General features: G+C 44.5%; 2 protein-coding genes across 2 annotated transcripts in view; one reads left to right on the plus strand and one right to left on the minus strand.

Moving 5' to 3' along the window:
* The window catches only part of Ppp1r3g (protein phosphatase 1 regulatory subunit 3G), a 38,534-nt gene extending 17,238 nt beyond the window's left edge, over positions 1-21,296 (plus strand). The window contains exons 6-8 of the transcript XR_009587672.1: positions 1,242-1,401; positions 6,200-6,269; positions 18,560-21,296. The gene's annotated coding sequence lies outside the window, so the exon portion shown is untranslated. The remainder of the gene's footprint in view (positions 1-1,241; positions 1,402-6,199; positions 6,270-18,559) is intronic.
* Lyrm4 (LYR motif containing 4) overlaps positions 7,992-27,924 on the minus strand; it is a 118,769-nt gene continuing 98,836 nt past the window's right edge. The window contains exon 3 of the mRNA XM_021652399.2: positions 7,992-8,435. Within this exon, the coding sequence (XP_021508074.1) occupies positions 8,367-8,435 (69 nt within the window). The 3' untranslated portion in view covers positions 7,992-8,366. The remainder of the gene's footprint in view (positions 8,436-27,924) is intronic.

Here is a 27,924-nt window from a genome sequence, read left to right on the forward strand (position 1 = left end):
ATTCACCAATTCATGAGTTTCACAAAATTCAGCTGTAGCCACACAGCTCTTTTCTAGTTTATTAGGCTAAGATTTTTCATTTCCCCTGTCTTGGCTGTGCAGGTCTTTTGAGCACTGTGCCTTGAAACCCCTGGCTTAGCCGCTTGCATCATATCTTCTTCAGGAGAGGGAGGAACGGCACAATGGTGGAAATGCCATGTTCTCCTTTCCTTGGCTTCATGGAACTGAATCAAATGTGCATTTCTGGACATGTTTCAGGACTCAGACTAGAGAAATCACTGAGGTCATAACAAATGGCACTTCCAGGTGACAGCCCCAGCCTCTGCCTGGGAAGTCCCCCCTAAGTAGGGGTTTGCCAGGTTCACAGGACCAGGGACCTGCAGCTGTTTGAAGTCATTAGGGATAGATTAAGGTTTAGGGCAGGGAGGTGACAAGCTCAGCTCACTTTTAGTGACCTGGTTTTCTCCACCTCAGAGCAATCTGGGGAAGGTTAGCACCATTAACAGCTATAGCTGAGAGAAACAAGCTCGGTAGAGCTCTACACTTTGCGTCTTGGACAGTTTCTATAGTTGAGGAATGTAACCACATTTAACAGACAAGGGAGTCCCCAGCAACCAGCATCACAGCCACACACAGGTTCTTTATGCTTTCACCTGGCTTTTGTTTGATGCAGATTTAGGATCTTCACTTCCTGCTGATGCACAAGCGTATCTCATATATACATTAAGAAATGCTTCCTTGGTCCAGGGAAGTGGATGTACACTAGGTTTAAACGGAAGTCCTTCATCTGATGGCACTGATTATAAACCACAGTTGAACAAAATTCTATTGGCTCATGTTGAAAGTCCACACACAATGCATATTGTATGAAAGATGATCCTTGTTGGTCATTCTGTATGCATTGACTGTAAATGCCTTTAACTCTGTAACCCTTTTTCTTTTATACATTACAGTTTATTTAATCATGGAAGCCTTGATTCCCTGGGGAGGTGCAGGCAGATATAGGTGACTCACATGGGCTACACTGTGGTCATCAGGACATCTCAGTCAACACAATCTGGTCACAAACACTCTAACATGTAGAAATTCAGGACTATTTGTGTTGACAATTCATGTGATCCAATTTCAAAGCGGTGAGACACCCACTCTGTTTGTGGTCTGCACAGTGATGGCAACTGTCCCCCTACGTAAGGAACAGTCAAATCCATCACTGAATCTTCTCCTTCCTGTTCTCTCTGTAGGGTTTTTGGACTTGAAACTGAGCTCCTGAGCAGAAGCACCAGGCCCATCCAGCTCCCTATGTGGGTATCAACACAAGAAGCAATTTTCATCAATGGGTCCCTAAAGCTGCAAAGCACTGCAAAGACTGAAAAAGGAAGATCAGCTCCATCTAGACTCTAGGTAAACTGTAAGAGGGGAGCGGGGAGAGAGGTTTGCTTTGTCACCCAGCACAGTCTCCACTGCCAACTCCATTTTATAACAAGGGGCATATGCTCTGTTAGCAGGGAGGCACGAGGACACAGGCTGCCTCTGTTCTTGTTAGTGCTGCGTACCTGAATAAGCATCTCCAGTGTCATCATGTGACCTTACCAGATTTGCTTATTACAATGACCCAGCTGCTCCGGGTGGCTTCCGACTTGTACCTTGGTGGCTGGTACAAGTTGACATTGACCAATTTCCCTCAGATAGAGCTTATGATTGTCAAGGTTTGATCCCACAGGGCTTGCATATGGCTCAGCAAAAGAGTGCTCCGCAGTGCTGAGGTCATCTGGGTTCTGTATTGAGAATTTTGGTTTCTTTCTTTTTTTTTGACTTTTTTTTTCTCTTTTTATTTATTTATTTTTTTAAAAATTCTTTATTAATTACATTTTATTCACTTTGTATCCCCCCTGTGGTTCCCTCCCTCCTCCTGTCCCAATCCCTCCCTTCCTCCACTCTCTGCATGCATGCCCCTCCCCAAGTCCACTGATAGGGGAGGTCTTCTTTTCTTTCCTTCTGATCCTAGTCAATTAGGTCTCATCGAGACTGGCTGCATTGTCTTCTTCTGTGGCCTGGTAATGCTGCTTCCCTCTCAGGGGGAGGTAATTAAAGAGCAGGCCAATCAGTTCATGTCAGAGACAGTCCCTGTTCCTATTACAATGGAACCCACTTGGATACTGAACTGCCATGGGCTACATCTGTGCAGGGGTCTTAGGTTATCTCCATGCATAGTCCTTGGTTGGAGTATCAGTCTCAGGAAAGAGCCCTGTGCTCAGATTTTTTGGTTCTGTTGCTCTCCTTGTGGAGTTCCTGTACTCTCCAGATCTTACTGTTTCCCACTTCTTTCCTAAGATTCCCTGTACTCTGCCCAAAGGTTGCCCATAAGTCTCAGCATCTGCATTGATAGTCTGCAGGGTAGAGCCTTTCATAGGCCCTCTCTGTGTCAGACTCCTGACTTGTTCCCTCTTTTCTCCTTCTTCTGATGTCCATCCTCTTTGCCATTCTGGATAGGAATTGAGCATTTTAGCAAGAGTCCTCCCTCTTGATTAGTTTCTTTAGGTGTACAGATTTTAGTAGGTTTATCCTATATTATATGTCTATATGAGTGAGTATATACCGTGTACATCTTTCTGCTTCTGGGATAGTTCACTCAGGATGTTCTTTTCCAGATCCCACCATTTACCTGCAAATTTTATGATTTCCTTGTTTTTTCCTTGTAATATTCCATTGTGTAGATGTACCACAATTTGTGCATCCATTCCTCCACTGAGGGGCATCTGGGCCGTTTCCAGCTTCTGGCTATTACAAATAAGGCTGCTACAAACATGGTTGAGCAAATGTCCTTATTGTGTACTTGAGCCTCTTTTGGATATATGCCTAGGAGTGGTATAGCTGGATCTTGAGGAAGCACTATTCCTAGTTGTCTGAGAAAGCACCAGATTGCTTTCCAGAGTGGTTGTACAAGTTTACATTCCCACCAGCAGCGGAGGAGGGTTCCCCTTTCTCTACAACCTCTCCAGCATGTGTTGTCTCTTGAGTTTTTGATCTTAGCTATTCTGATGGGTGTAAGGTAAAATCTTAGGGTTGTTTTGATTTGCATTTCCCTAATGGCTAATGAGGTTGAGCATTTCTTTAAGTGTTTCTCTGCCATTCAATATTCCTCTGCAGAGAATTCTCTGTTGAGCTCTGTACTCCATTTTTTAATTGGATTACTTGATTTTTTGCTGTTTAACTTCTTTAGTTTTTTATATATACTGGATATTAGTCCTCTGTCAGATATAGGGTTGGTGAAGATCCTTTCCCAATCTGTAGGCTGTCATTTTGTTCTGATGACAGTGTCCTTTGCTTTACAGAAGCTTTTCAGTTTCATGAGGTCCCATTTATTGATTGTTGCTCTTCGAGCCTGTGCTGTTGGTGTTCTGTTCAGGAAGTTATCTCCTGTGCCAATGAGTTCAAGGCTCTTCCCCACTTTTTCTTCTAAGCGGTTTAGTGTGTCTGGTTTTATGTTGAGGTCTTTGATCCACTTGGGACTTTAGTTTTGTGCAGGGTGATAAGTATGGATCTATTTGCATTTTTCTAAGTTAGGCTGGGAATATGTTTTTAATTCCAGGTGTGGGATATGGGGCTGCTTAAGATTATCCACAGCAGCTGACTATGGTTTGTCTCATGTTCTAGCAAGGGCTAGAGCTCTAGCCAGCTGCAAGATAGTTGACTTTTGGAATTCTGGGAACTCTTGTCATGGTATTAAAAACTGCCAGAGAGAAGCAGTGGCTGCTGCTCCCCCTGCAGCTGCTTTTGCTGGTTGCTAAGATTGGACTTGCCCTGAGGAACTCGATGCCCCTAATCAGCAGGAAGTATTCTAAAGAGATCTATGCCCCCTTTTCTTCTCTATCCTCTCCCTTTCTCCCCTATATAGTGATGGGGGGCTAGAGGAATTGGGGTGGAGAAGGGTGGTAGGTAAAAGAACCCAATAAAGTAACCAAAAAAAGTACCGTTACAGGATTCAGGTAATATTCTCAAAAACTCCCTTGCCTCCCAACCCCCATCCTGAGACAGTTTGTTCTAGAAAGCTCTGTAGACCAGGCTGGCCTCAAACTCACAGAGATCTGAGTGCTTCTGCCTCCTCAAGTGCTGGGATTAAAGGCGTGTATCACCATACCCAGCTCTCAAGGACCCTTTTGTCTGTGAGTTTAAGCCCTCAAAGAGCTCTCAAATCCAGAGCACATTATCTTGAGTGTAAGACACTCCCCCCTTCTGCTTTTGGGGTGTCTTACCTTTCCTTGGCTTTGGTTGTTTTTATAGCCTGGCACCAACACCTAAGGTGTCCTTTTAATGTAGAAGGCAGTAGCAGTTGGTGTGAAGCACAATGGTCCCTTGGTATCTGCAGGGGACCAATTCCAGGAACTGCTGTGGAGTTCAGAAGCTGTGATGCTCAGTTCTCACAAGAAAAGGCATTGCCTTTGCATAGGACAGCACACTGTGCTCTCAGTTTCAAGTCATTTTTATGCTATCCACCACACTGGAAGTGGGTGCATGTAATTGTTCTACTCCGTTGTTAGTAACAGTAGCAATAAAAAGCGCTTGCTTAGTACTGATGTGTTTTCAAGCATTTTTTGTTGTTGTTGTTTTTGTTTTTGTTCTGTGGTTTGATCCACGTGCGTGAAATCTTGGGCCATGGAGGGCAGACTATTTAGTCACAAAAATGTGTTTTTGGATTTTCTTTAAACCTGATGTTTCACTCTGTGCTCCTTAAGAGCCAGGAAGCCAACATGTAGCTCAACCTTCCTCATCCACTAAAAACAGAAAACAAACATCATAACCCCCTCGCCCCCCGAAAAAAAACCCAAAACAACAAAACCCACTCTCTTTTGCTAAATATAGCAATATTCTCTCTAGGCAGATCTTGCTATGGGTGCATATCTGTTCTACAGAGCTTGAGGTAAGCTTGAGGTAACCTCTATGGAGGTTTTTTTGAACTGTTTTATGATATGACACAAGGCAGAACACTTCCCTAGCACACACAGTTATCTGTGGCACTGGGAAAGAGTAAGAACAATATTTCCATTCCTTGGAAATAAGAGGCTTTCTGTGTTGGGTGTGACTATGTGGGAAAGGGCCAAAGGTGACTGCTGCAGAGCATGCTAGTCAATCTATGTCACATCCTGAAGATGCTCTCTTAGTTTCAGAGCACAAGAGCCACCAGAGCAACACAGCTTGGCCACATATGGTTGCTCTAGAACCAGAGTTGGAAAACCAGATAGGCCCACCCAAAGGCAGCTGATTTGTCTGGGAAATGGCTGCCTAGTAAGTGGTTATTTATTCTTCTTCTTCTTCTTTTTTTTTTTTTTTTTGCCTCAGCAGAGGTGAACTTTTGGTGGCATTTCTCATCTGCTAGCTGCTGACACAGTGACCCCTGGTACCTTCAGAGCGGAGCGCACTCTGGAGAGTTGAGATGGCTTGCTCTAGTGTGGTTTAGCCCCTCCAACACATTGCCTGGCTCAAGCTCTACAGTTGGGGCCATCAGGCAAGCATGAGGCCGCATTATGCAAACACAGTTAAATGCCACTTTTCTCTGGACACTCGAGGATGCAAGTCAAAGTCCCCTGCATCTGGGGAACACTGAATGTGAGGCTCTGCACAGCAACTCCTGTTTGTGGGCTTTTTGGTCTCAATTCTACTTTGTTTTTTCATGTAGATTCCAAACACAGTTAGTTTGATCTAAGTGACAATAAGTAGCTCTGTATTATCAAGCCCTGGGCATGTCCAAACCCATTTATGAGGTTTAATTAACACAGAAACAGCCGGCTGTCAATGGTTTGCAGAACAAGCCGAGTTTACTCCATGTTGTCTGTGGAAAGCAATCCTGTGGGGAGTCTCCCACGGAGTGCCACTCTGCTTGCAATGTGACCCTTTCAGGGGAGCGAGTTAGGCTGCACAGAACAGGTGCTTAAAGATAACTCTGAATTGGGAGAGCACTGTCCACAGCATTGCCGTTAGATGCTGAGCAACCCCATAGTGGTGCTCAGTGTACCCAGCAGCAAGGACCACCTCCTCCAGGGCTGGGTGACACGGCTGCCCGAGTCAGCTGAAAGGGGAGAACACACATGTCACCTGTTTTTCACCCAGGCCGAATGCCCTGCTTCTTGGCTACTTCAGCTCCCAGGAATGGACCCAGTGGTATGAGACTCATGACTCCCAGTGATCTTCACTACTCTTACAGGTATACAAGACATACTTCTGAGCTCAAGAGCTGTACAGCTGGATGAATGAGAACCAAGCGTGACACACAGGTAAGGAAATTCTAAAATGAAACCTGGGATGGCTGAGTAAGGGTGGCCCCCGTGGGCTTATATATTTGAATGCTTGGTCATAAGGGAGTGGCACTACTTGAGAAGTATTGGGTGTGGCCCTGTTGGAGGAAGCGTGTCACTGAGTGTGGGCTTTGAGGTTTCAAAAACCCACGCCAGTACCAGCGTGTCTTTCTTCTTCTGCTGCTAATGGATACAGATGTAGATCCCTCAGTTACTTCTCCAGCACCATGTCTGCCTGAATCCTTACCGCAGAGACACCAGGGTAAACCTGTGACAGGCTCCATGTAGTATGGGCTAGCTTAGGATTTTATGCAGCCAAAAGCAGCCTCAAACTGACAGTGCTCCTGTTTCAGCCTTCAAATGCAAGGAACACAAATGTGCAACACCACAGCTGGCTCACTCATACTCTATGTGAGTGTGGTATAGGCACGTGTATATGGTCATGTGGGTAGGTACACATACATACGTGTGCATGCATGTGGAGGTCAGAGGCCAATGTCACTGGATATCTTCCTGTCATTCTCTACCTTAATTTTTGATGCAGAATTTCTTACTGAATTTGGAGCTGACCAGTTTGGTTGGATGGGCTGGCCAATGGAGCTTTTAAGATTCACCTGTCGTCTCCTCCAATACCATGATCACCATGCTGGTGTGCCCAGCTTTTTAAATGGGTGCTGGGAGTCTGAACTCAGGCCCTCACTTTACTGTACATGGACTGGTCTCCCCAGCCCCACTTCTATGCGTTTTAAGGTTAACAGATGGCTCGTTCTCAAGTCACATGAATGCCACAAGAACTAATGACACACTGTCTAAGTTACTGTAGCAACTTCACTACTTAAATGTCTGTTACAACTCTGACTCGAATCCGAGTCTACTCAGGATTGAGAAGAAATTCTTCCAATGGGACACGTCCCTGAAAACTCCCCAGGGAGTTTTCAAACTTCTTATGTTTGGAAGGAATCGGTTTTCTACAACATATGACATCTTTAATACCTGGGAAAGGCTCAAAGACAGTGGCCACTGCTGACTGGCTGATAGTCAGTCACCTGGAGAACTGTATTTTATTCTTATTATTTTTAAAATTAAGATTTAATTAATTTTTGTGTATGAATGTTTTGCTTGTATGTATGTATGTATGTATGTATGTATGTATGTATACCTTGTGTGTACTGGTAACTGCAGCAGCCCAAATAGTGTACCAGGACTTCAGTTATTGATGGTTGGGAGCCACCATGTGGGTACTGGAAATTGCATCTTGGTCCTCTTCAGGAGCAAAATGCCCCCCTCCCACTTTTTAATGTGCTGAGCCATCTCTCCAGCTTGAGAACTGTATTTTTAACCATTCCGAACTCTGGGTACTCCACTCCCTGATGACTCTGAGGCGCTAAACAGAAAGGTAACATGCATTCATAACTCATTCCTAGCGTCCCTGATGTCGCAGGACTACACAGAGTACATCCCAGACTTCAGTGTGCATGGCCTCCCGGGGATTGCCAGAACTAAGATTCAGTGTGCCCTGGAGGGGCTTGGGACCTGTGGTTGTAGATCTGAGTGGCTGGGCTGTACCTTAAATTCCTTGTTTTGATCCATGTCCTCATTATCTGTGTCTGAGATGGTGCTTGCACTTGCCTTTTAAAAGACAATCTTCAGCTGATGGTTCCCACTTCTACTGTCCTTGCCATGTCAGGAAATAAATGCACATTCATTGCAATGGGTTTATTTGGTACAAAAGGACAGGGAGATAATTATGTTTATTGTTAAGGACCAAGACATAAAATATGCAAAGGCTCTATACAAATGTGGGTGATCTGTGAGAAGGGGTGGGGTGGTGAGGAGACACGATAACATATAGCATTATTCTGAGTGACTTCCAGCTCTTCATTCTAACACCTGAATTGAGGATGCACAGCCATTTCTTCACAATATGGCTGTGAGAGAATGCAAATGTGACTCAGTTTATCAGCAACTACAAAGCAGGCAGGCTATGTTCAGCCAGGATTGTGTGAACACTCTATGTAGAATGGATGCTGAAGGTGGTCAATTCTGCTGCGGAGGCTGTTTCCTAGTGCTGGGCTCCTATGTCCTGGGCTTCTCTTGATTTTCAATGATAAGCTTGTCAGTTGAATACATCTGGCCAATATGCACCTGAAGGCAAACAAAAGACATGGTCAAGAACTGTTGGATTCTGTGAGCTATTTGGTTTGAGACAGAGCCTTGCTATGTAATTCAGGCTATCCTTGATTTGGCCATCCTCTGACAGCCTCACAGGTGCAGCTATAGAGGTGTGCCACCAGCCTGGTTTCATTTCTAACAACTATATGCAGGTGTCTGTCATGGCAGGCTGATGGCTCTGGAAACTGCTATAGGGCAAAGTTCATGCCCATGTGCCTTTGCTAGTCCCCCACTTTCCACCTGCCAGTCTCCTGTATGTGGGAGGTTAGGAAGACCCCCATATTTCTTTCAGGTGTCACCATGGCCTGTCTTGGTATTTGGAGCTGGCAAGGCCATCTACCAGGCTCCCTGGCTGCCCGCTGCAGGCAGACCCAATCCTGTGTACAGCTTGCTTCGCCATGGGCATTCCTTCTCTCAGAGACAGCAGCCTGTGTGGTGTCGAGGCTGGCAGTCTGTGTTCACCAGGCTTCTGTTTCCTGTGTTTCCTCCCTCTTCATTGTGTCCTTTTTAACTAAGTGTCTCTGTTAGTATCCTAGTGCTCCTATTACCTCAGATGCTGGAACAGCATTGCAGGACTGTCCCTTTTCTAGAACAGAGAGACATTGTCATGGTTTCCCATTAAAGGCACTTCCTGGGCAATACTTTAAGGAACAAGCAGAACTGGGGAAGAAAGTGCTGAGCATTAAGATGTCCATCTGGATCTCAGCACTTGGACACTCTCTATGGACCATCTGGGGCGAGAAATTGCTCTTTACAAAGGGGACTGAGAGCACACTCCCAAAGGCCAGGGCTGCCACCCAGAGTGGTCCTGTGTCAGAATCCAGACTCTCTCAAGGGCTCTTCCTCCCTAGCCCCCTGAGACAGGGTTTCTCTGTCTAGCTCTGGCTGTCCTGAAACTTGCTTTGTGGATCAGGCTGCCCTCAAACTCAGAGATGTGCCTGCCTCTGCCCCCGAGTGATGGGACTGGCACAGTAGTGCTGGCATGCACTACCACGAAGGACCTTCTCAAGGGTGCTTTCCCTGTCTTGATGCTGTATTTTAAAGAGAGGCCCCAGGGTAGAGAAGTATGGCCCTAGTAAGGAACATGGTCAGTGTGGATTGCTCCCACCAACGGTAGCGGCTGCAGAAGGTCTCCTGCCTTTCCTGTTTTCCCACGCATTGGTCCTGACGTGGTCTGCACTTGAGAAGCCACCCACACAGGCAACTTAACAGCTGCGTATCTAAGTTCAGAGTGTGGAGACGGGTATCACTGCCACAGTTGCCAGCAAAAGTGTGTGGAGGTGGGGTCTGGACAAAAATCACAGTGGTGAGCTTGTGTCTGTGTCTGCGGTCTTGTCTTCTCATCGACACAGGGAATGCCAGGTGGATGGGACCTGGGAAGCTGCATTTTTCAGGACACTGAACATATTGATGAGCATGGCTGGGCCTTTCTTCAGGTCTGTGATTAGCTGGGTAGATTTTCTTGACAGCCTGATGTAGCTGTTGGTGTACTGAAGCATAAGTCTTAAGAGAAAGACCAGTGCTTTTCTCAACGTTGAATATTTGTAATATCTATTAGTAAATTATAAAAGAGTATATATTAATACATCTGTAAAATACATCAGTGAATTGTTTGCTGCCGTTTAAGTCATCAAGAAGCTGGCTCTGGAGGCTTTGTTGCCCCTGGCCCCATTTCAGACCCAAGAATGGTCAGTGTGTCCGCAAAGGCCCCGTCTACCCATCCCTGTAAGAAACAAAGGAGAACAGAAACACAGCTCATTAGAATAAAAACTTCATGTCCCTGAACACAGCCAGGAGGACCTTCCCAAAGCAAGGCTTTGCTCCTGTTTATTCCATGACAGAACCTGAAAAGGCCTGTGGCGGATGGCTAATTGGAAGCCTCCCCCTGGAGTACCCATTTCACCTGGAACTTCTCCAGCACACACTCTGCCTGACTGTTTTGGTTCTAGGAGCTTCCCCAGTCAGTTTCTGCTGAATGTTGAGTCTGATGTGATATCCTACTATCTTTCTGCTGTTTTATTTTTTATTCCTGCTTGTTGTATACTTAATGAATATACTCCTTCAAAACCAAAGCATGACTATTGTGAGCCATTCTCATACAATATAGACCTATGGACTCACTGTCAAATAGTTTTCAGAAAAGTTAAAATACAAATAATTTCTTAAACAAAGTAACAAATCATTATTTAAACAAATGTTTACATAGCTGGGCTAGGTTACCTACATGTGACTTTAGTTGACAGCTCAAATGGGTCAACTAGTGGGAGCTTGTTTTATATTTAGTTGATTTTGGAGCCTTTCTTTTCTTTCTTTCTTTTGGGGAAGGGCATTTTGGGAGACAGGGTCTTTCTACATAGCCCTGGCTGTCCTGGAACTCTCTATGTAGACCAGGATGGCCTTGAACTCACAGAAACACACCTGCCTGAGTGCTGGGATTAAAGGCGTGTGCCATCACACTCAGTTTAACAAGAGCTCTTCTTGGCAGTGTTGATTTATATACAGGTTGAAATGTGCAGGGGATGGAACTGACTTGACAGTGTTTTCCAGATAAGTCCTGTGCCCATTCCTCAGAATTCCATAAACCAGGCGCTTACCTGTTGCCCAGCACTTGGGAAGCTGAGGAGGATCACATGTTGAGAGTCATCTTTAGTACAGACTGATTTCAGGTCCATCCTGGGCTACTTAAAACCGTGTCTCAAAAACATAAAAACAAAACCAACCAAATGCCTGTCTGAAGGCTTCACTGACACAAAGCTGTGACAAATGTGTCCTGCCCCACAATCATGGTGTGTTGACCTGGATGTGTAAAGCAGGAAAAAAGGCGTTTCCTGGCTGCATTCTTAATGAAAGCTCCCCCATGACAACTGAGCTTAATGCAAGCTTCACAAACCCCACTAATTTCTGAAATTGACAGAGCCCAAACGAATCCAACTTACAATTCATTTTGAACCAAGTATCAGTTATTATTATTATTATTTTCTATGTAGCCTTGGCTGTCTTGGAACTCTCTCTGTAGACCAGGATGGCCTCAAATTCTTAAGATATCTGCCTGCCTCTGCTTCCCAAGTGCTGGGAAGCCTGGCTATTAGTTAAGTTTTTAAAGTCCATTTAAATTTTCAGTGCTGGGATAGAAGCCAGGGCCACATGCATGTTATATTAGACAAATGATCTATCCTTGAGCCATACCCCGAAATTGTCAGCTGTGTAATTTTATGGCCTGGGGTGTAGTTTACGCAGTCAGATCTTGATAGTGTGGACAGTGTTAGCAAGTAGAAAGGTGAATGAAAGCTGCCTGTCTAGGATCTTGTCTGTCCTACAGTCCTCCCATAGCTGCTCACTGCTTCTGCCTTTGAATGTCTCACATACTGCAACTCAGGCTGTGGGTCCCCTGACTTCTATGTGTCTCTGTTTGGTATGCTATCAAGAGAGGCTCCCTCGATGTCCACCCCAGCAAAGCCTGCCCACACTTTGGGCCAGAGGTTAAGGCTTCCCTGGTCTCCTGTGTAGATGGAGCTGTCTTCCTGAGAGAGCATGACAGAGATGGCAACATTCACATGATCTTCACACATCCTGTACTGACTCTGAATGAGCTTGTTTCAGTGACTGGTGGGGATGAGGCGGGTGTGTGTGTGTGTGTGTGTGTGTGTGTGTGTGTGTATGATTACTGAATTGCCTTGCTCTCACAGCCACTCAAGAAGGGAAAGGCATGTAGGCAGTGTCCAGTAAGTACCGTCACCTACCACATAATGATGTTCTGATCAAAGACACACCTCCTACGTGATGGTGGCCCTACAAGATCATATTGTCTAGTGGCACTGTAGTTTTTGAGCCCTGTGACGGTTCCACAGCAGTAAAATGGGCTAATGATTCATTTCTCTGGACGTGCTAGCCCATCAGTGGTGATGCGTGGCTTTACTTGGTAACTGACGTGGTGGTGTGTGGCAACCTCTGGCCATAAGACTCTATGCTGGTTACTGTGAAACCTAGATCTGCTATGATTAACTAAGTGTAGAAATACAGACACCCAAGGAAGGAAAGCTGATAAAAACAGCAAAAGAATGACTAATTCCTGGAACAAGACATCCACTGATGATAAACAGAACCCAGCAGTTTAAAGCTGGCTGGGCAGAGGGTTTCACAGGGCTATAGGGATCAACCCAGAATAATCACAGAGGCAGTAAGGGAAACACTGAATTCACACAGGAGGGAATTTCAAACAGCCACCTCAGTAAGTGCTACAGAGTCGAGCCCACAAATGTGCATCTAACTGTGCTGCTGAATTTTTGGGGCCTGTAGAAGGCATCAGCACACGCAGAAGGCTAGTGGGGTTGAGCGGCAGCACTGATGCCGCAGCGTGCTGCCCCTGGGCTGCAGGTTAGAGGGCCTGTCCAAGGGAAGGAAGGAAGTGCAATTAGCACTTTCAATTTACAGCCCCTCAGAATCCACAACTGACTTCCACAGCCAGGCCAGACAATTACTGAGCATAACTTGGCCATTAAAATGGTTCATACTTTTCTTTGTTTCATACTTTTCTTATATAAACTTTGGGCATTAGAGTCCATTAGAAAAATACAGATTATTCAACTGCAAGTGTGTGTGGGGGAACTGAAACATTAGACACACATGCTATTGGAGAGGAGGAAGCAGGGTCCATGAAATCAGAATTGATCTTAGTTGTTGAACTCTTTACTGCTAACTCTTCAGAAGTGATGTGCAATCATCCTCCACTGCATCCGAGACTCAAAGGCAGGGAGGAGGGCTGGGCTCAACAGCCAGAAGAGGGGACAAAGAGACCTGCCAATGGAATGGAGCTGCCCTGCTAGGAATCCTAAAACCATTCCTGCTACTTCCTGCTTGTGTCCCAGAGTAGCCGGGAATCAAACCAGACAACAGGTATGGGGAGAACTTAACAACTGTTGTAGCTCCTCCCAGAGTCCAAATACAGGGATGCACACAGCAAGTGCATGTTAAATGCTATCTACGTGCATGACCCATCTCAGTCATGATGTGTATTAACTTTTGGAATCTTAGAAGGCCCCTTTCTTTCTACCTGTAAGAGTCTATGAGTCTGTGATGATGAAAGTGACGTGCCAATGTTATTGATAATAAGTCCATGTTGCTCTGAATATGAGGTTTCTTTCTTCTTCTTCTTTTTTTGTATTGAGAAATGACTGCTGGGTTGATTCTTATCTTCTTTAGGGCTGTGGTTTCCTTCCCTGCAAGGGCCTCAGAACTCACAACTGGTCTGAGGGCTTGCTGAGAAGGGAGTACATAGACACTGGAAGTGAGAAGAGAGGCGAGAGCTTCTGGCTTTGCTGGTAAAGGTTAGTAGAGCCAGCTAGACAAGGGCGTTTCCTGGCAAGTGGCAAATGTGCCTCAAAAGCATTGTGATGACACCGTTACTACCCATCAGGAGGAAGGTGACAGTGGCATCTGACGAGCATTTGCTACATGGCAGAGACTGCTCTAAGTGCTCAAGTATTTCATGTAGGAGAACATAGCTTGTTGGCTTCAATATTGATTTTGGAAGGCATGTCTTTGCTCTGATGAGCATGTCCTTCCACTTTTCATACTGAAGCCAGTATGGCCGTTAGCCACACTGAACGTATGATAAAAGCCACTACCAACTGTTACAGTAACCAAAACCACACCAAAATATAACCTTAATAAGAAATATGTGGTGATAAGATGGCTCTGTGTGTAACGGTGGCTGCCAAGCCTGGCAACCCAAGTTCACCCCTCTGGACTACAGTGTGGTAGGGAAGACCTGAGCTTACATATTGTCCTCTGATACTTACATGCATGCGTGTAGCATGGGTGTGTGTGCTACACATACACACCCACTGTCCACCCACTCCCACACAAATGTAATAATATTTAAAAACGGAAGGAAATATGTGTGATCTCCAGGAAGAAGCTAGAAAACTTAAAAATCTAGGCTGGTACACACACACACACACACACACACACACACACACACGTATGTATACTGATATTGTCTTAGAAAGCCAAAATAACACAATTATCCCTCTGCCTAACCTTAGAAATTTAGAGTATCTCCTCCCTTGCAAGTTTCACATTATAGCTCCAGATTAACCTAGTTATGAAAGCCCTGGCTGGCCTCAAACTCCTGGAAATCCTTTTGCTTTAGCCTTCCAAATGCTTGGATTACAAGTGTGAGCAGTTGTGCTCAGCTTCTAAAACAGATTTTACTGAAATGTGAGCTAAGCCATGCTCATGGAAAGACATAATATATTTGGCTAATAAGAAAGAAGAGTTGAGGCTACATTTACAGCATATGCTCACAATGCCAGTGTCAAGTCAAGGTGGGAGGACTGTGAATTTGAAGCCAGCCTTCAAGTCTAGCTGTACAGCAAGACATGATTTACAAAACAAAACAAAGTACCAAATAAACAAAATACCAAAGACAGTGATGTCAAGACAGAGAACAATTCGAAAATGAAAATCTGAAGTCATTTTTGCATGGTGCTCACTGGAGGTGAAAGGTTAACAGATGGAGCCTTTTACACTGAACCCTGTTGTGGATTAGTTGACAAACTGATCTTATTCTTGGGGATTTGGGACTAGGCTTGAAGGGGTTACTGAGAACATGTCTCTGAAGTATCCTACAGAGCCTTAAATATATGGCATATATTGCTCAATAGATTTGTTTGTTTTAATCTAAACATGCTTTTCCCAAGGTGATCATGAATTTCTAGGAAGATACACTGAATTTATCCTGTGCTTCCAAATGCTCAGTTTCGGAAACACTTTAAAGCGCTCTCACTTTCTAAGCATGGCTATGCTTAACAGGGGATTTGGAAGGCAACAAACCAACAAAACACATTTCAGCTATCAGTTAATGAATCTCCCATGGAATTCCAGCTTGAGGCCTCTTCTCAGCGGGCAAGTGCCCAGCTGCCCACTCTCAGTAGCTTGTACTACAGTGGGCAAACACAGCGTCAGGACCTCTGCTTATGCCAAAGACAGGCAGCTTTTCCGTCTGTGCAATTTACTCAGCCATTCTCTGTGACATCACGCAGCCTTGTCGTCCCTGTCCATTCTGTCTGGAAGCCCTGAGTTAGAGACATTCTTAATGAGGACAGAGGTGGTGACACAACACTTGTTTCTCTGTGTAACTGCTCCTGGCAAGAGTAATGAACAGGGTTGGAGGTGGAGCTCACTGGTAGAGAGAGCAATTGCTTGGCAATTTTCAGGAACACTTACCAGTAAGGAAGAAAGAAGAATAAGAATAATAGGAACAGAACAACAAGAAGCAGCAGGAGGAGAAGGAGAAATACATTCCTCTCCTTACATGCCATGTTACAGCTAGAAATTACTGTTTTTATTCTTGCTCTTAGGAAGAGAGAAAGCAGGTGCAAAGTGTGTGCTCTCATTAGCATATGCACGAATCTTGTTTATACTGGCGGTCCTTGTAGGATTAGTGATTCACAGTAATCCTTCTGTCAAGTGTCCTGGCTTGGACAAGAAATGACACGGTTCTAGAACTCTCACCTGCTGTCACCAGCTTTCTGGGCCATCTCATCATTTGCCTGCGTGTCTGTTCAGTTCCAGAAGTGAGCCCACCACGTGAGGGCCTTTCTTTGAGTTCTATGGGAAATGCAACTATTTTAAGGGACCTCCAGGAACTGTGGTCTCTAAGGAGCCTGAAGTCACAGTGGCCAGAAGGCTTCCCATCTCAACAAGCTTTGATACTTGCTACAGGGTCGGGTCTGTTTTGAATGAATGCACGTGTGGGTGCAGATGTCTTAACATGGCCATATCCCTAACCAGGTGTTCGCTTTTCCAGGTAGTCCTGGATGGGCAACACTAGAGTTGATCATTAGAGAAGCCATGGGATGAGGGGAAGGTAGGCAAGACATTGCTCTTGCCTTCTGATTGACATCCTTGGGTGATAAATGACAGGGAGTGTAATCTAAGGAGATTCAGGCCATGCACTTACCCTTATTATTGAATGGGTACTCTTTAAGACAAACAGAGCCACCCCAGAGTAGAACATTTCCTCACCAAGTCCCTCTAGAATGCAAGGCCACATACACAACAAATGAGGTGGTGTGACTGCAGATAATGGTGCTGCTGTGAGACATGAGGCCTATGCACTATTCGCCAGAGCTGCTGTTTGTGGATGCTTCCAGCTGCTGGTCTAGACCAGTGCTCAAGGTGTTCTTCCAGCATATTCTCCCACCTCTGCCAGGGTAAGGTAGGACTGGTAAGGCAAGGGCAGTGGACACAAACATGCCCAGCTGGAGTCCCTAAGAGACTCATGGAACATTACATAACAGGGTCTGTGAAATGAAAGCAGGCTCAACTCAGGCACCCAGCTCTTCTTTGAACTTAGCAAAGCCTGAGACCCAAACACCACGTCAGAGTAAAAGTTGGTGCTTTGCCAGGCATAGTGACAACAGAGTCTGGGCCTGCTGCCAGAGACAATGTTCCACTGGAGGTCATGCTCCTGCACTAAGGATGAGATCCAAGCTTGGTACACGTCAGCCCCTGAACTCAACACTTCAGGTCACCAGCACCTCAGCATTGGCCCTGCCCTCATACAGTTAGTGGCAAGGCTGTACAAATGGCCATCACCCCTCCTCTGTCACAGGCCAGAACGAGCAAACTCCTGACTGTATGTCTGTTCCCTGCACTGGGGAGCATCTCTGATGAACACTGGGGCGCCAGGATGCCCTTAGCTATTTATTCCCGAAGGACCACTGTTTTCAGGGTGAATGAGAAGGCAGGCTCAGAGAGCATGCTCAGGACCAAGCGCAGCCCTGCTTAGCTCAGACCATGGCAGATGCTCTGGCCTGCCTCTGCTTCAGTTGCTTTTGGTCCATCATCTTTATCAGCTGATAATTGCCCAGTGCCTCACTTGGCAAGACAGTGGACAGTTCTGTTGTCTGCACTGCTTTATGTCATTCTCTAAGTTTTGGACTTTGTGGGCTCCTAGAATTGAGGAGTCATACGTGAGAGTTATGGTTTCCTCAGTTCTGAACACAGCAGAACCCAGGTCAAGGCTAAATCCTCACAGAGGAATCAGACTCTGGGTAGGAGCCACGGTCACACTCATTTTCGGATTCAGGCCTATGAAATGCACTCACTTACTACCTTTCAAAAGTGGCCTGGGAAGTTTGATGAAAAAGTTCCCCATGATTCACAATGAGTGTCTTCTTTTCTGGTTGCACTCAATCATTTTGTACACTCAGTACCTTATGGAAGTTTCTCTTGGTGCATTCTATCCCAAATTGTTCCTAAAAGGATGCCACAGCTGGCAGCAGATCCTCTTCTGTGCCCTCATGAGCTGACGTCAGTGAGGCACATGTTAGAAAGGCTGGGCAACAACAGAAACAAAGAACAGAGTCTCAGTGGGCAGTTTCCTACACCCTTTCTCCTGCTGGCCATCTACAGCAGGTTCCCTCAGGGTCCTCAAGGCCCACAGGTTTGCAATGGCTTCATTGTGGCCCTTTGCTCACAGGCCAACAGGGAGCTGTGAGTGACATGAAAGGACTTTAGGCATGTGGTCAGCAGCACTTACTCTCCAGGGCTTCAGCACTGGCAAGAATGACGTTATAATCAAGGGTCACCTCTGAATTCCTGGGCTCCCTCCTCTCTCTCCCTCTAGCAGTCAGGTTGTAGAGCACATCATGTTAGTCAGCGGGAGAAAAATATCAGTATGATCCAGACTGTCTGGCAGGGCTTCAGAGGGGCCCCCAGTCCTATGTGGGACCTCATTACAGCTCAGTGGCAAGGAGACGGCAGCTGTGCTAGAAGCATTCAGAAAAAGCTGGTCAGGGAAGTGCAGGGAACCAGGACATCAGCAGCAATATGGGCAAAGTTCCTGGGAGTGTGGCCATGAATGAGAAACTGGGACCTCCTCTTTGCCCTCTTTTTTTGATTCTGGACTGCCATGAGGTGAGCAGCTTTTCTCCAGCCTACGTGGTTTGCAGTGAGATGTGGCCTCACCAATGGTACAAAAGCAAGAAAGCTAACCAACCAGGTCTGAAACCTCTGTTAGAATAAGTCCGCACAAACCTTTCTTCCTTGTAAACTGAAATGGACTAACATCCACATGTCTCTCCTGCCAGTTCCACAGACAGCTCCTAGCACAAAGGGGCCATAACCTGCCCCCAGTGCTTGACACAGTCCTCGCACCCTCTCTGAGGAATGCGGGAAAGGATTCCAAGAAGAGACCTCGTTCAAGATCCCAGGTAGGGTGAGAAGCCAGAAGGTAGGCTGGTGCCAGCGAAGGTGAATCTGGCAAGGGAGTGCTCCCTTCCTGAGAGACTCTCACGGACATGGCAACACAACAGCTTCAGCACACTCATGAACGAAGAAGCCCTGGATCTGGAAGACTATTCTTAGGCTTCACTTGAGTTCAGTGACAAAAGCTGTCTCAGGGGTTTTGTTTTGCCCTGTCAGTCTCAAATACGATCTGGTATATACAACATTCTTTGGGTCAATTTCTGATGTGTTTCAGTTCACACAGGGTAGATTATTTATTGCTCTCAACAGCAAGAGGAAGAAAACCCTGACCCAGGATCTAACCCTGACAATAATGCCTGCCAGAGTGACAAGCCCTATTCCAGGATAATTTGTAGAGATGTCACCTTTTGCCTTTGCTGTGTTCAGTTTCTTCACTGGAGTGACATATTCCCATCACTTAGTTTTGGGATCCTAGTACAGAAAGCTGCAGAGTTTAAAACAATCTCCAGTGCTTTTACTATCCAGGGTTTGTTACTGTTGTTACCGATGGAAACATCCCAAATTGTGCTAAGGCAGAGCAGTGGAGCCCCCAGAGATGCAAGAACACAAATGTTCCTTTCTATTGGAATAAGTGGTAAAGGAAGCCCTTTACATCTTCAGTCCTTAGGAAGTGTCCGGGCAGAGCCGGGCCACCAGTGCAATTGATTATAATGCTCAAGCTCAGGGACTAGAAACCAATCCTTCAAGATGATGGGGAGATCAGTACAGCTGCTATAAATACTCACACATCCAAGGGATGCAAACTGCAGAAAGGCATAGCACAAGGAAATGTATGTAGAAATAGCTAAGGAACAGTGTAAGGATGATTTTGTACACTTATACCTCAAAGATATGGACACATGCCCACACAGGAAGGTGTCCGAGGATATCTCCAGCAGTATAAGCCACAGCTACAAAGAAGTAGAAAGAACACAAATGCATGTTCAGTGATGAGAAGATGGCGGTAAAGGCGGCAGATCCACATGGACTATTAATCATAAAAGGAATGAAATTTGGATATAAGCTACAACATGGATGACCTGGGTAACATTATGTTAAGTGAAAAAAGCCACAGACAGAGAAGGTCACACTTTGTTTGAATCTGCTCATCTGAAATAACTAGAACATGCAATCTGTAAAGACTGGATACAGATTATTTGGTTGGGAATGGATAGAGAAGAAGGGAGAATGAGGAATGACTGAATGACTGTGGGGTTCCTGAATGGCACCCTGAAAATGTTTTAAAACTGATTTTATTGTTTGCCACACACAGATGACCCTAAAAACAGGAATACACTTCAAATAGGTATAGTTTATGGCATGGTGAATCTCTGTGAAGATGGAAAAGATGCTAAACGACTTTGTAGTTATTGCTGCAATGCCAACTAGACAGTGTTGTCCTATGTGACATGGGGCCATTGGACATTTGAATCATGGCTGGTCTAAGCTGAGATGCTTTTTGATCATATACATAGAGTTTTCAAGATTAGTTTTAAATACACTGAGTTTAAGACAATGTAATCCTAGACCTAAGCTTTCCTGATTATTTTTTTTTAAATACTATTATTAGGTAACAATTTTTTGGCTGGCTTGAATTTATACCTTTTATTATATATACTTTTGGATACTATAGATTTGATATCTTTTAAAATCAATGGCAAATCGCTCAACTTGGCTGTCAATGAAAATATGCTGGACTTTGAGTCACTAGCATACAACATGAGAATTTTTCCTGTGCTGCAAATCTGTCTAAACAATTGTCTAGCTATATTTTAGGTAATTGGACTGGAGAATTCAATACTACGATGGAGCAGCTGAGAGTGGCCATTGTCACGGTAAATTCTACCAGAGTGGACACAGGACTAGCCACAGGATTACCAACATGGATTGCTGCAGCCATGAATCATCTGAAGGAATGGGCGGGCATGGGAGCGTTAGCAGGCCTTCTGGTGTTGGTCTCCTTGGTTTGCCTGTGGTGTATATGCAAGATTAGAGTCTCACAACAGCATAATGCAGCCATGATCAGTCAGGCCTTTACAGCCATTGAAGCAGGACAGTCTCCCCAAGCATGGTTGGCTACCATAAAAAGCTAAAATGTTACGCTCAGGATGTGAGGCTAAGCACTGCACTCAGGGTCAGCTGCTTTCGACCCAGAGAAGAGCATGTCTGATTGCATGCAGGTTGATGCCCCAGGTCCCACCTCTGAGAAAAAGGTATTGGACGGGTCTGATGCTCTTTGGCTGGATGACACCTAAATGAACATCGGTACAAAGTCCCAATTTATTTCTAATATCAGAGATCAGACCTCTACTCTTGCCTGATGCGTCTAAAACAAAAAGGGGGAACTGTAGAGAGCTAAGGAATGCTGTGCCTTAAAGATGGAGCTGGTTTCCGCCTTCCACCTTCCCGATGGTGAGTGTTCTCTGTCACAAACAACTCCACATTTGGCTAAGGCTGAGGATCTGGCTTGCTTCCATGTATGTGGACCTATCTGCATTGCCCACGTGGCACGCTGGGGTTGGCTACCCAGAGGCTATTTAAGCTGTGGGCTGGCTTTCCCCGGGGTCAGATGATTGTTCAAGGTTCCTGAATAAACTGCATTGAAAAAAAAAATCACTTTTTAATTGTTAAAATGTTTTTTTAAGTTGGCAAAGTACACATTATTTTATTTTGCAATTCACCATGTTCACGTTGGCTTTCGTTTCTGAAATACATACATGTGAATGGAAAGTTGACACATGTACTACAGAGAGGACCTTTATACTCCTTGCCCCCTTTCTATTTTCCTGTGGTACATACTTGCAGAAACACCAGGGGAAGTGACACTCCACCATCTATGTATCTATGTATCTATATATCTATGTATCTATGTATCTATCCATCTATCCATCTATCCATCTATCCATCTATCCATCTATCCATCTATCCATCTATCCATCTATCTATCTATCTATCTATCTATCTACCTACCTACCTATCTATCTATCGGATCACACTTCAGCTCTCAGTTAGAGGAGTCTGGGATGCAGTGGGAACAGCATCTGGAAGTTGATTCTCAATCAGATCAATAATGTTCCTTTAGGAACAATAAAAACTAAGTAGAGCTCAAATGTAGGTTTCTCACATTTTCTAGATCTGCCAATGTTCAAAGGACTGCACCTGGGAAACTGTCTACCCATCATCTCACAAACCCCTGCACCTAGCTCAAATTGTGGGTGTCAAGGACTTGCAGAATCAGGATACCCAAGGGCCTTGCAGACATGAGCCCTGTCTCTGGCTCACCAATCACTAAAGGCTAAATGAAGCTGTCAGGTTTGACAGTAGCTGCATATACTCCCCTTGAGGAAAATCAGAGTGACAAGGTTGCTGGGCTGACTGACAGCTGATAAAAAGGACCACCCTTAACTTTTGCCTTTTCAGGGACAGAAATCATGGCTGCAGATCTCATGGTCCACTTTGAAAGAGCTGTCACAAAGAGGATGCCTCCACCCTCTTCTTCATCTCCACAGCAATTCCGAGAACGTGTGTAGAGAACCCTCTCTGTTCACACTACCTGGACATGAAGCACTGTGGGGGAAAGGAATGCACTCACTGTTTCTGCTTTCCCTCACAGTTCTGAGGAAGTTCTGTTTCACTTATGGGGTTATACACATATCTGTAACTTACCACATATAAACACACACAAAAATAACTTTGGGCAGAGTGCAGGGAGTCTTATGAAAGTAGTGGGAAATAGTAAGACCTGGAGAGGACAGAAGCTCCACAAGGAAAGCAACAGAACCAAAATATCTGGCCACAGGGATCTTTTCCAAGACTCATACTCCAACCAAGGACCATTCATGGAGATAACCTACAACCCCTGCACAGATGTAGCCCCTGGCATTTCAGTGTCCAAGTGGGTTCCCTAGTAATAGGAACAGGGACTGTCTCTGACATGAACTGATTGGCCTGCTCTTTGATCGCCTCCCCCTGAGGGGGGAGCAGCCTTACTAGACCACAGAGGAAGACAATGCAGCCACTCCTGATGAGGCCTGATAGACTAGGATCAGAAGGAAGGAGAGGAAGACCTCCCCTATCAGAGGACTTGGGGAGAGGCATGTGTGGAGAAGGGGGAGAGAAGGTAGGATTGGAAGGGGAGGAGGGAGGGAGCTACAAGGGGGATACAAAGTGAATAAAGTGTAATTAATAAAAATTAAAATAAAAAACCTGCTGAAAAAAATAATATTGAATTTGTTGAAAATCTACAAGTGGGAAAGCTTTGGAGTGGATTCAGCAGGAAAACTTAAGAAGAACATTCTCTTCATACTAAAAAGCAGTCATGGGAGGGCATGATGACAGATCACTTTTATCTCAGGCTTTCCAAAATTTTATTTAAAAAAAAAATGGATATGAAAGTGCACATGTTGGACAGCAGATTTTGGATTGTTGTCATTGTCTGATAGGAGCTGAACAGGCAGGGGTGAGGAATTCCCTAGAAGAAACATACATACTAGCATGGGTGTAAACACGGCACAGCACTACCTTGAACTATGAAGGCTCAGAAGAAGCCCTCCTGTGGCTGGAGGTGTCTCAGGGCTGAGTATTTGCCTAGTACTTATAATGTCTTTGCTTCCACAGCACTGAAAAGAGGAAGAAAAACAGAAATCCTGATTCCATGTACTCTATCCCAGGTAGGAAGGCCTTCAGACTGTGCTGATGCTTTCCTTGAGTCACACAAAGCCAATGATTCCTCTGCTCTGAGATGGTGTTTACGCAGCAGATTTTTAAAAATACATGTAGCCAATAACCTACTTTCTCTCTGGAGATTTCATGTGAATGGAATCACACATTTGCCATACTCATGTAGGTTGTGGAATGCGTCAGCTGTTCATGACTCTGAGATTATGAGTTGTTTCCATCTTTGGATATTTTTTTTCAAACATCTGTTTCAATTGTTTTTGGAGTGTGCCTGTTGGTCAGGATGGTAAAAGCTCCCCAGGTGATTCTACTGTCAGGCCAAGACTTAGACTTAGGTTGGTTAAGATCAGCCATCAATTTTTATACAACTGGAGCAACAACAACAACAAAAACCCTAAAATAAACAAACGAACAAATAAAACAAAACGATGAAGTTGGCAAATCTGGATACTAAATATTTCATCAAATTAGTTATAAAGAAAAGGGAGATAAACATGTAAGTGGAACCTACAGACTTCTTTTAAAGACATTTAAGAGAGACATCATCTGGACCTCTATTTTAATCCCAGCTCAAAAACACATTTGGAAAAATTATATTTGAGCTATAAGGAAAATGTGAACATTTGCATATCATTAAATTTATTAATATGGCAATATTCTTGAAATAATGCTTTAGGAGAATATTAAGTTTAGATACACATTAAAATACTTTTCAGTGGAATGATAAAACCTTCCTCAAAATAATATGGGATAATGTGGGCATAAACACAGGTTACAAAACGGTTGTAGCCCTGTTCATGTAGCTGTCATAGATGCTGGATGGGTAACACGGCTTGTTAGATTATTGTCTTGTGGATGTACTCAGTTTTTTCAGTAAAAGAACGTTAAAAAAAATCTCAACCACAGGAAATCCTCACCTCCTTCCTGTGTCCCAGGACACTGCAGAGAAGAGATTCCCTGCAGGTAAGATTTTTATGGCTATGGAATTAGCTCCCGAGGTGGGGCTTACTCGTATGCTTTTGACCCAGTCTCCTTCAAAGACAAGACTCTCCTTTTAGGTTTTCCTACTGAATCCACTTAAAAGCATTTTTTTTACTCTTAGAATTGAGATAAGCCTAATGCTATTTTTGGGTGTGGTAAGGTCTAGTATATGCATGACTGTATAGTTCTAGGGCACTAGGAACTCCACACAGCAATGCTGTGCCTGTGGCATGGCCCCCATAGGCTCACTTGTTTAACTACATGGTCCCCAGCCTGGTGGCTCTGTTTGGGAGGGTTGATGAAGTGGAGCCTCACTGGATGATGTGCATTCCTTGCGGCAGGCAGGCCATGAGGCTTTACAGCTCAGCTGCACTTCTGGTCACCCTCTGCTTGCTGAGTGCAGGTGCAATGTGCCCAGTGACCCTTCTGGATCCCCTGCCATGCTGGACTGCATCTCCCTGGAACTGTAAGCCAGAACTAACTCTCTCTCCCTTAAGCTGCATACGTCAGGGTGCATTTTATTACAGTGACCAGGACTGCTCTCAGTGAAGCATTCTAGAGCATCTCACCCTCACTGACAGAAACCGCCTCCCTTCAACACTAATCTTCCACTCGCTTCTCCTAGGTCCTTTGTTCACCATTCTACTTTTGGTTTCTGAGTTTGACTACTTTAGAAAAAGTCCTTAGAATGAGAAATGGGCAGGTGGCTCAGGTATAAGTGGACTCATATCGTCTGTGCTCTTTGTGACTGGTGTATTTCCCTCATCTTGTAGTTTGTAACAGAATTCTTTCCCCCTGAGGGCAGACATTTCCTTGTGTTCCCAGACCATGGTTCTCTACTGTTGAGAACGATGTTGCTCTGGACACTGGCTCTGTCCTCTGGAGTATATATAAACAATGAAGATGTGGGGTCATATGGTAATCCTTTCACATATCCTTCCAGATGACTTATCCAACGTTTCCTGCTGCCTTCTGGAATGAGACTGGACTGAGGAAGGAGGAGGAGGAAGTCAGATAATACAGAGAAGAGTATGGGCTTTGTGTGAAGAAAAGCTGATGACAATGCTTTGTCAATCGCTGGGTACATCATTTAACCCTGAAGCCTCAGAATACAGAAAGAGATGTTACTGGTCTTATAGAAATTACAGAGTGTTTAGATAATGTCACTGGCTGGAAGGTGGCATTCAGTGAGTGGCCCCACTAAGATTCCTTCCTCTGTAACAGCCCTTGGTGTTGGCTAAGAGGTGACTGCCACACAGGTCCTTGCCACAGGTTCTCCTGATGGACAGCTACATATCTCTGAGGACCTGTGGGGTCCTGGGCCAACTGTGCATGTCTCATTCTAAAGGACTTTTCATAGAAAGACCTTTTCTACTCACTTAAAGCACAACAGCTTTGGGTAAAATTATAGTTGTGCACATATGACTGTAATTAATCTTAGAATATTTTTTGCTACCTTTGACAGACTCATCACATTTGCTATGTGGCACCTTACTGCAGTTTTAATAAATTTGTTTCCTCGAATGAAAGGCTTTAATCCCCAAATTCTTCACTGAGTGGTGGCAAAAGGCTGGAAGCATAATGTGACCACAACAGTGTCCAAGGCCTTGGATGTGGCTGGATGTCGCTGGGTGATGCTCCTGTGACTACACACAGACTTCCTCCTGCGGTGACCCTGGCAGGGTAGTGTTTTGTGAGAGCCTGGGCCATGCTGTTTATTTTCAGGACCATGAGCCAAAATATACCTTTTCCATCATTTATATAAAGTAGCCTGACTCAGGAGTTTAGTTGTATTATTAAACAGCTGACTAATACATGACTCCTCATACTTTCCAAAGTTCTCAGTCCCCGTCAATGACTAATCTTTTTGGTTCTTGGTTTTTCTGTTCTGTTCATAAAAACAAAACCATACAGTATATACTCCTGTATGGATTTTTTCATACAGCATCATATTTTCAAAAGTTATCTTTATTAGTCCTTTATTACTCTCTTTTTATACCAAATATATGTTATCATATAAAAATGATATTAAATGGGGCTGGAGAGATGGCTCAGAGGTTAAGAGTACTGGTTCCTCTTCCGGAGGTCCTGTGTTCAATTCCCAGCAACCACATGGTGGCTCATAGCCATCTATAATGAGATCTGACGCCCTCTTCTGGCATACAGGCAGAACACTGTACATATAATAAATAAATTAATCTAAAAATGATATTAAACCATTTTACTAATTTAATATTCAGTTATCTGAAGGAATAATGATTTTAAAATCTATAATTTCTAAACTGCCATAAAAAGCCTTATATAGGTAATGGTTGTATGTTACATAAGGAACCCTACTGTGTTCTCACTGTATTACATAGAAAATACCAACATGTGATAGAAAGCAAGCCCATGCTAGAGATGACCATACGACTTAAGATGGAAATGGAGTAAGAAAACCAAACCAAACCAACAAACAAAAAAAGGAAACCAAACCAAACAACAACAACAAAACGAACAACAAACAAACAAACAAACAAACAACAACAACAACAAAACCCAAACACAAGTTAACAAGTTCAGAGTTAAGAGAAAGGAGACTTTGGGACATCACACAGGAGCAAGTGCTAGAGGTGTCAGAGGAAAGGTGAAAGCCAGAAGCATCTTTCCTTTGGACCCACATGTCCTGTTCTCCATAATTATGCTAGGACTCTAAAGTGTTAGTCATATGAGCAGTCAGATGAAAACTCTCAAAAGAATGGTTTCTATGCTGAGTGTCTACTACATTCCAGACACTTGAATTACAGAAATTAATGTCTTTTTAACATTTAACAATACAAAATAACTATTAACATCTATGTTGTACGTATGTCCACATTTTCTTTTGTATTATTAGTTATTTTTCTGTTGCTGTGATAAAATACCATGACCCAAAGCAACTTCTAGTTTATTTTAGCTTAAGTTCCAGAGGGTGAGTCCATAGTGGTGAAGACTGCAGGAGCAGCTGGCCAGGGCACGAATCTGGCTGATTCACATTTTAGCTTAAGCTCCAGAGGGTGAGTCCATAGTGGTGAAGACTGCAGGAGCAGCTGGCCAGGGCACAAATCTGGCTGATTCACATTTTAGCTTAAGCTCCAGAGGGTGAGTCCATAGTGGTGAAGATTGCATGAGCAGGTGGCCAGAGCATGAATCTGGCTGATTCACATTTTAACTGCACACAGGAAACAGAAAGAAATGGGTGGGGTGTGTGTGGGGGTTATAAGCCCCAAAGCTGCCTACTTACAGTGTATACTCCAACAAGGCTGCACTCCTAAAAGTTACATAACATCCCAAACAGAGCCACCAACATATCCAAATACGTGAACCTATGGAAGCTATTTCTCAAACACCAGACCATTCGTATACTGTGGGCTTTTTGGCTGGCTCTGCTGGTTACTATGAATGGCGGTACAATGAGCATGTGAGCGCAGGTGTCTCCTTGAGGTGTTGATTTCACTGCCTTTGGGTCTGTGCCTACAGAGGCATAGCTTGGCCATATAGTAGACTAACTTCTATTTCTTGGAGGAACCTC

The sequence above is a fragment of the Meriones unguiculatus genome, chromosome 19 (genome assembly GCF_030254825.1).
Source record: "Meriones unguiculatus strain TT.TT164.6M chromosome 19, Bangor_MerUng_6.1, whole genome shotgun sequence".
Taxonomy (NCBI): Eukaryota; Metazoa; Chordata; class Mammalia; order Rodentia; family Muridae; genus Meriones; species Meriones unguiculatus.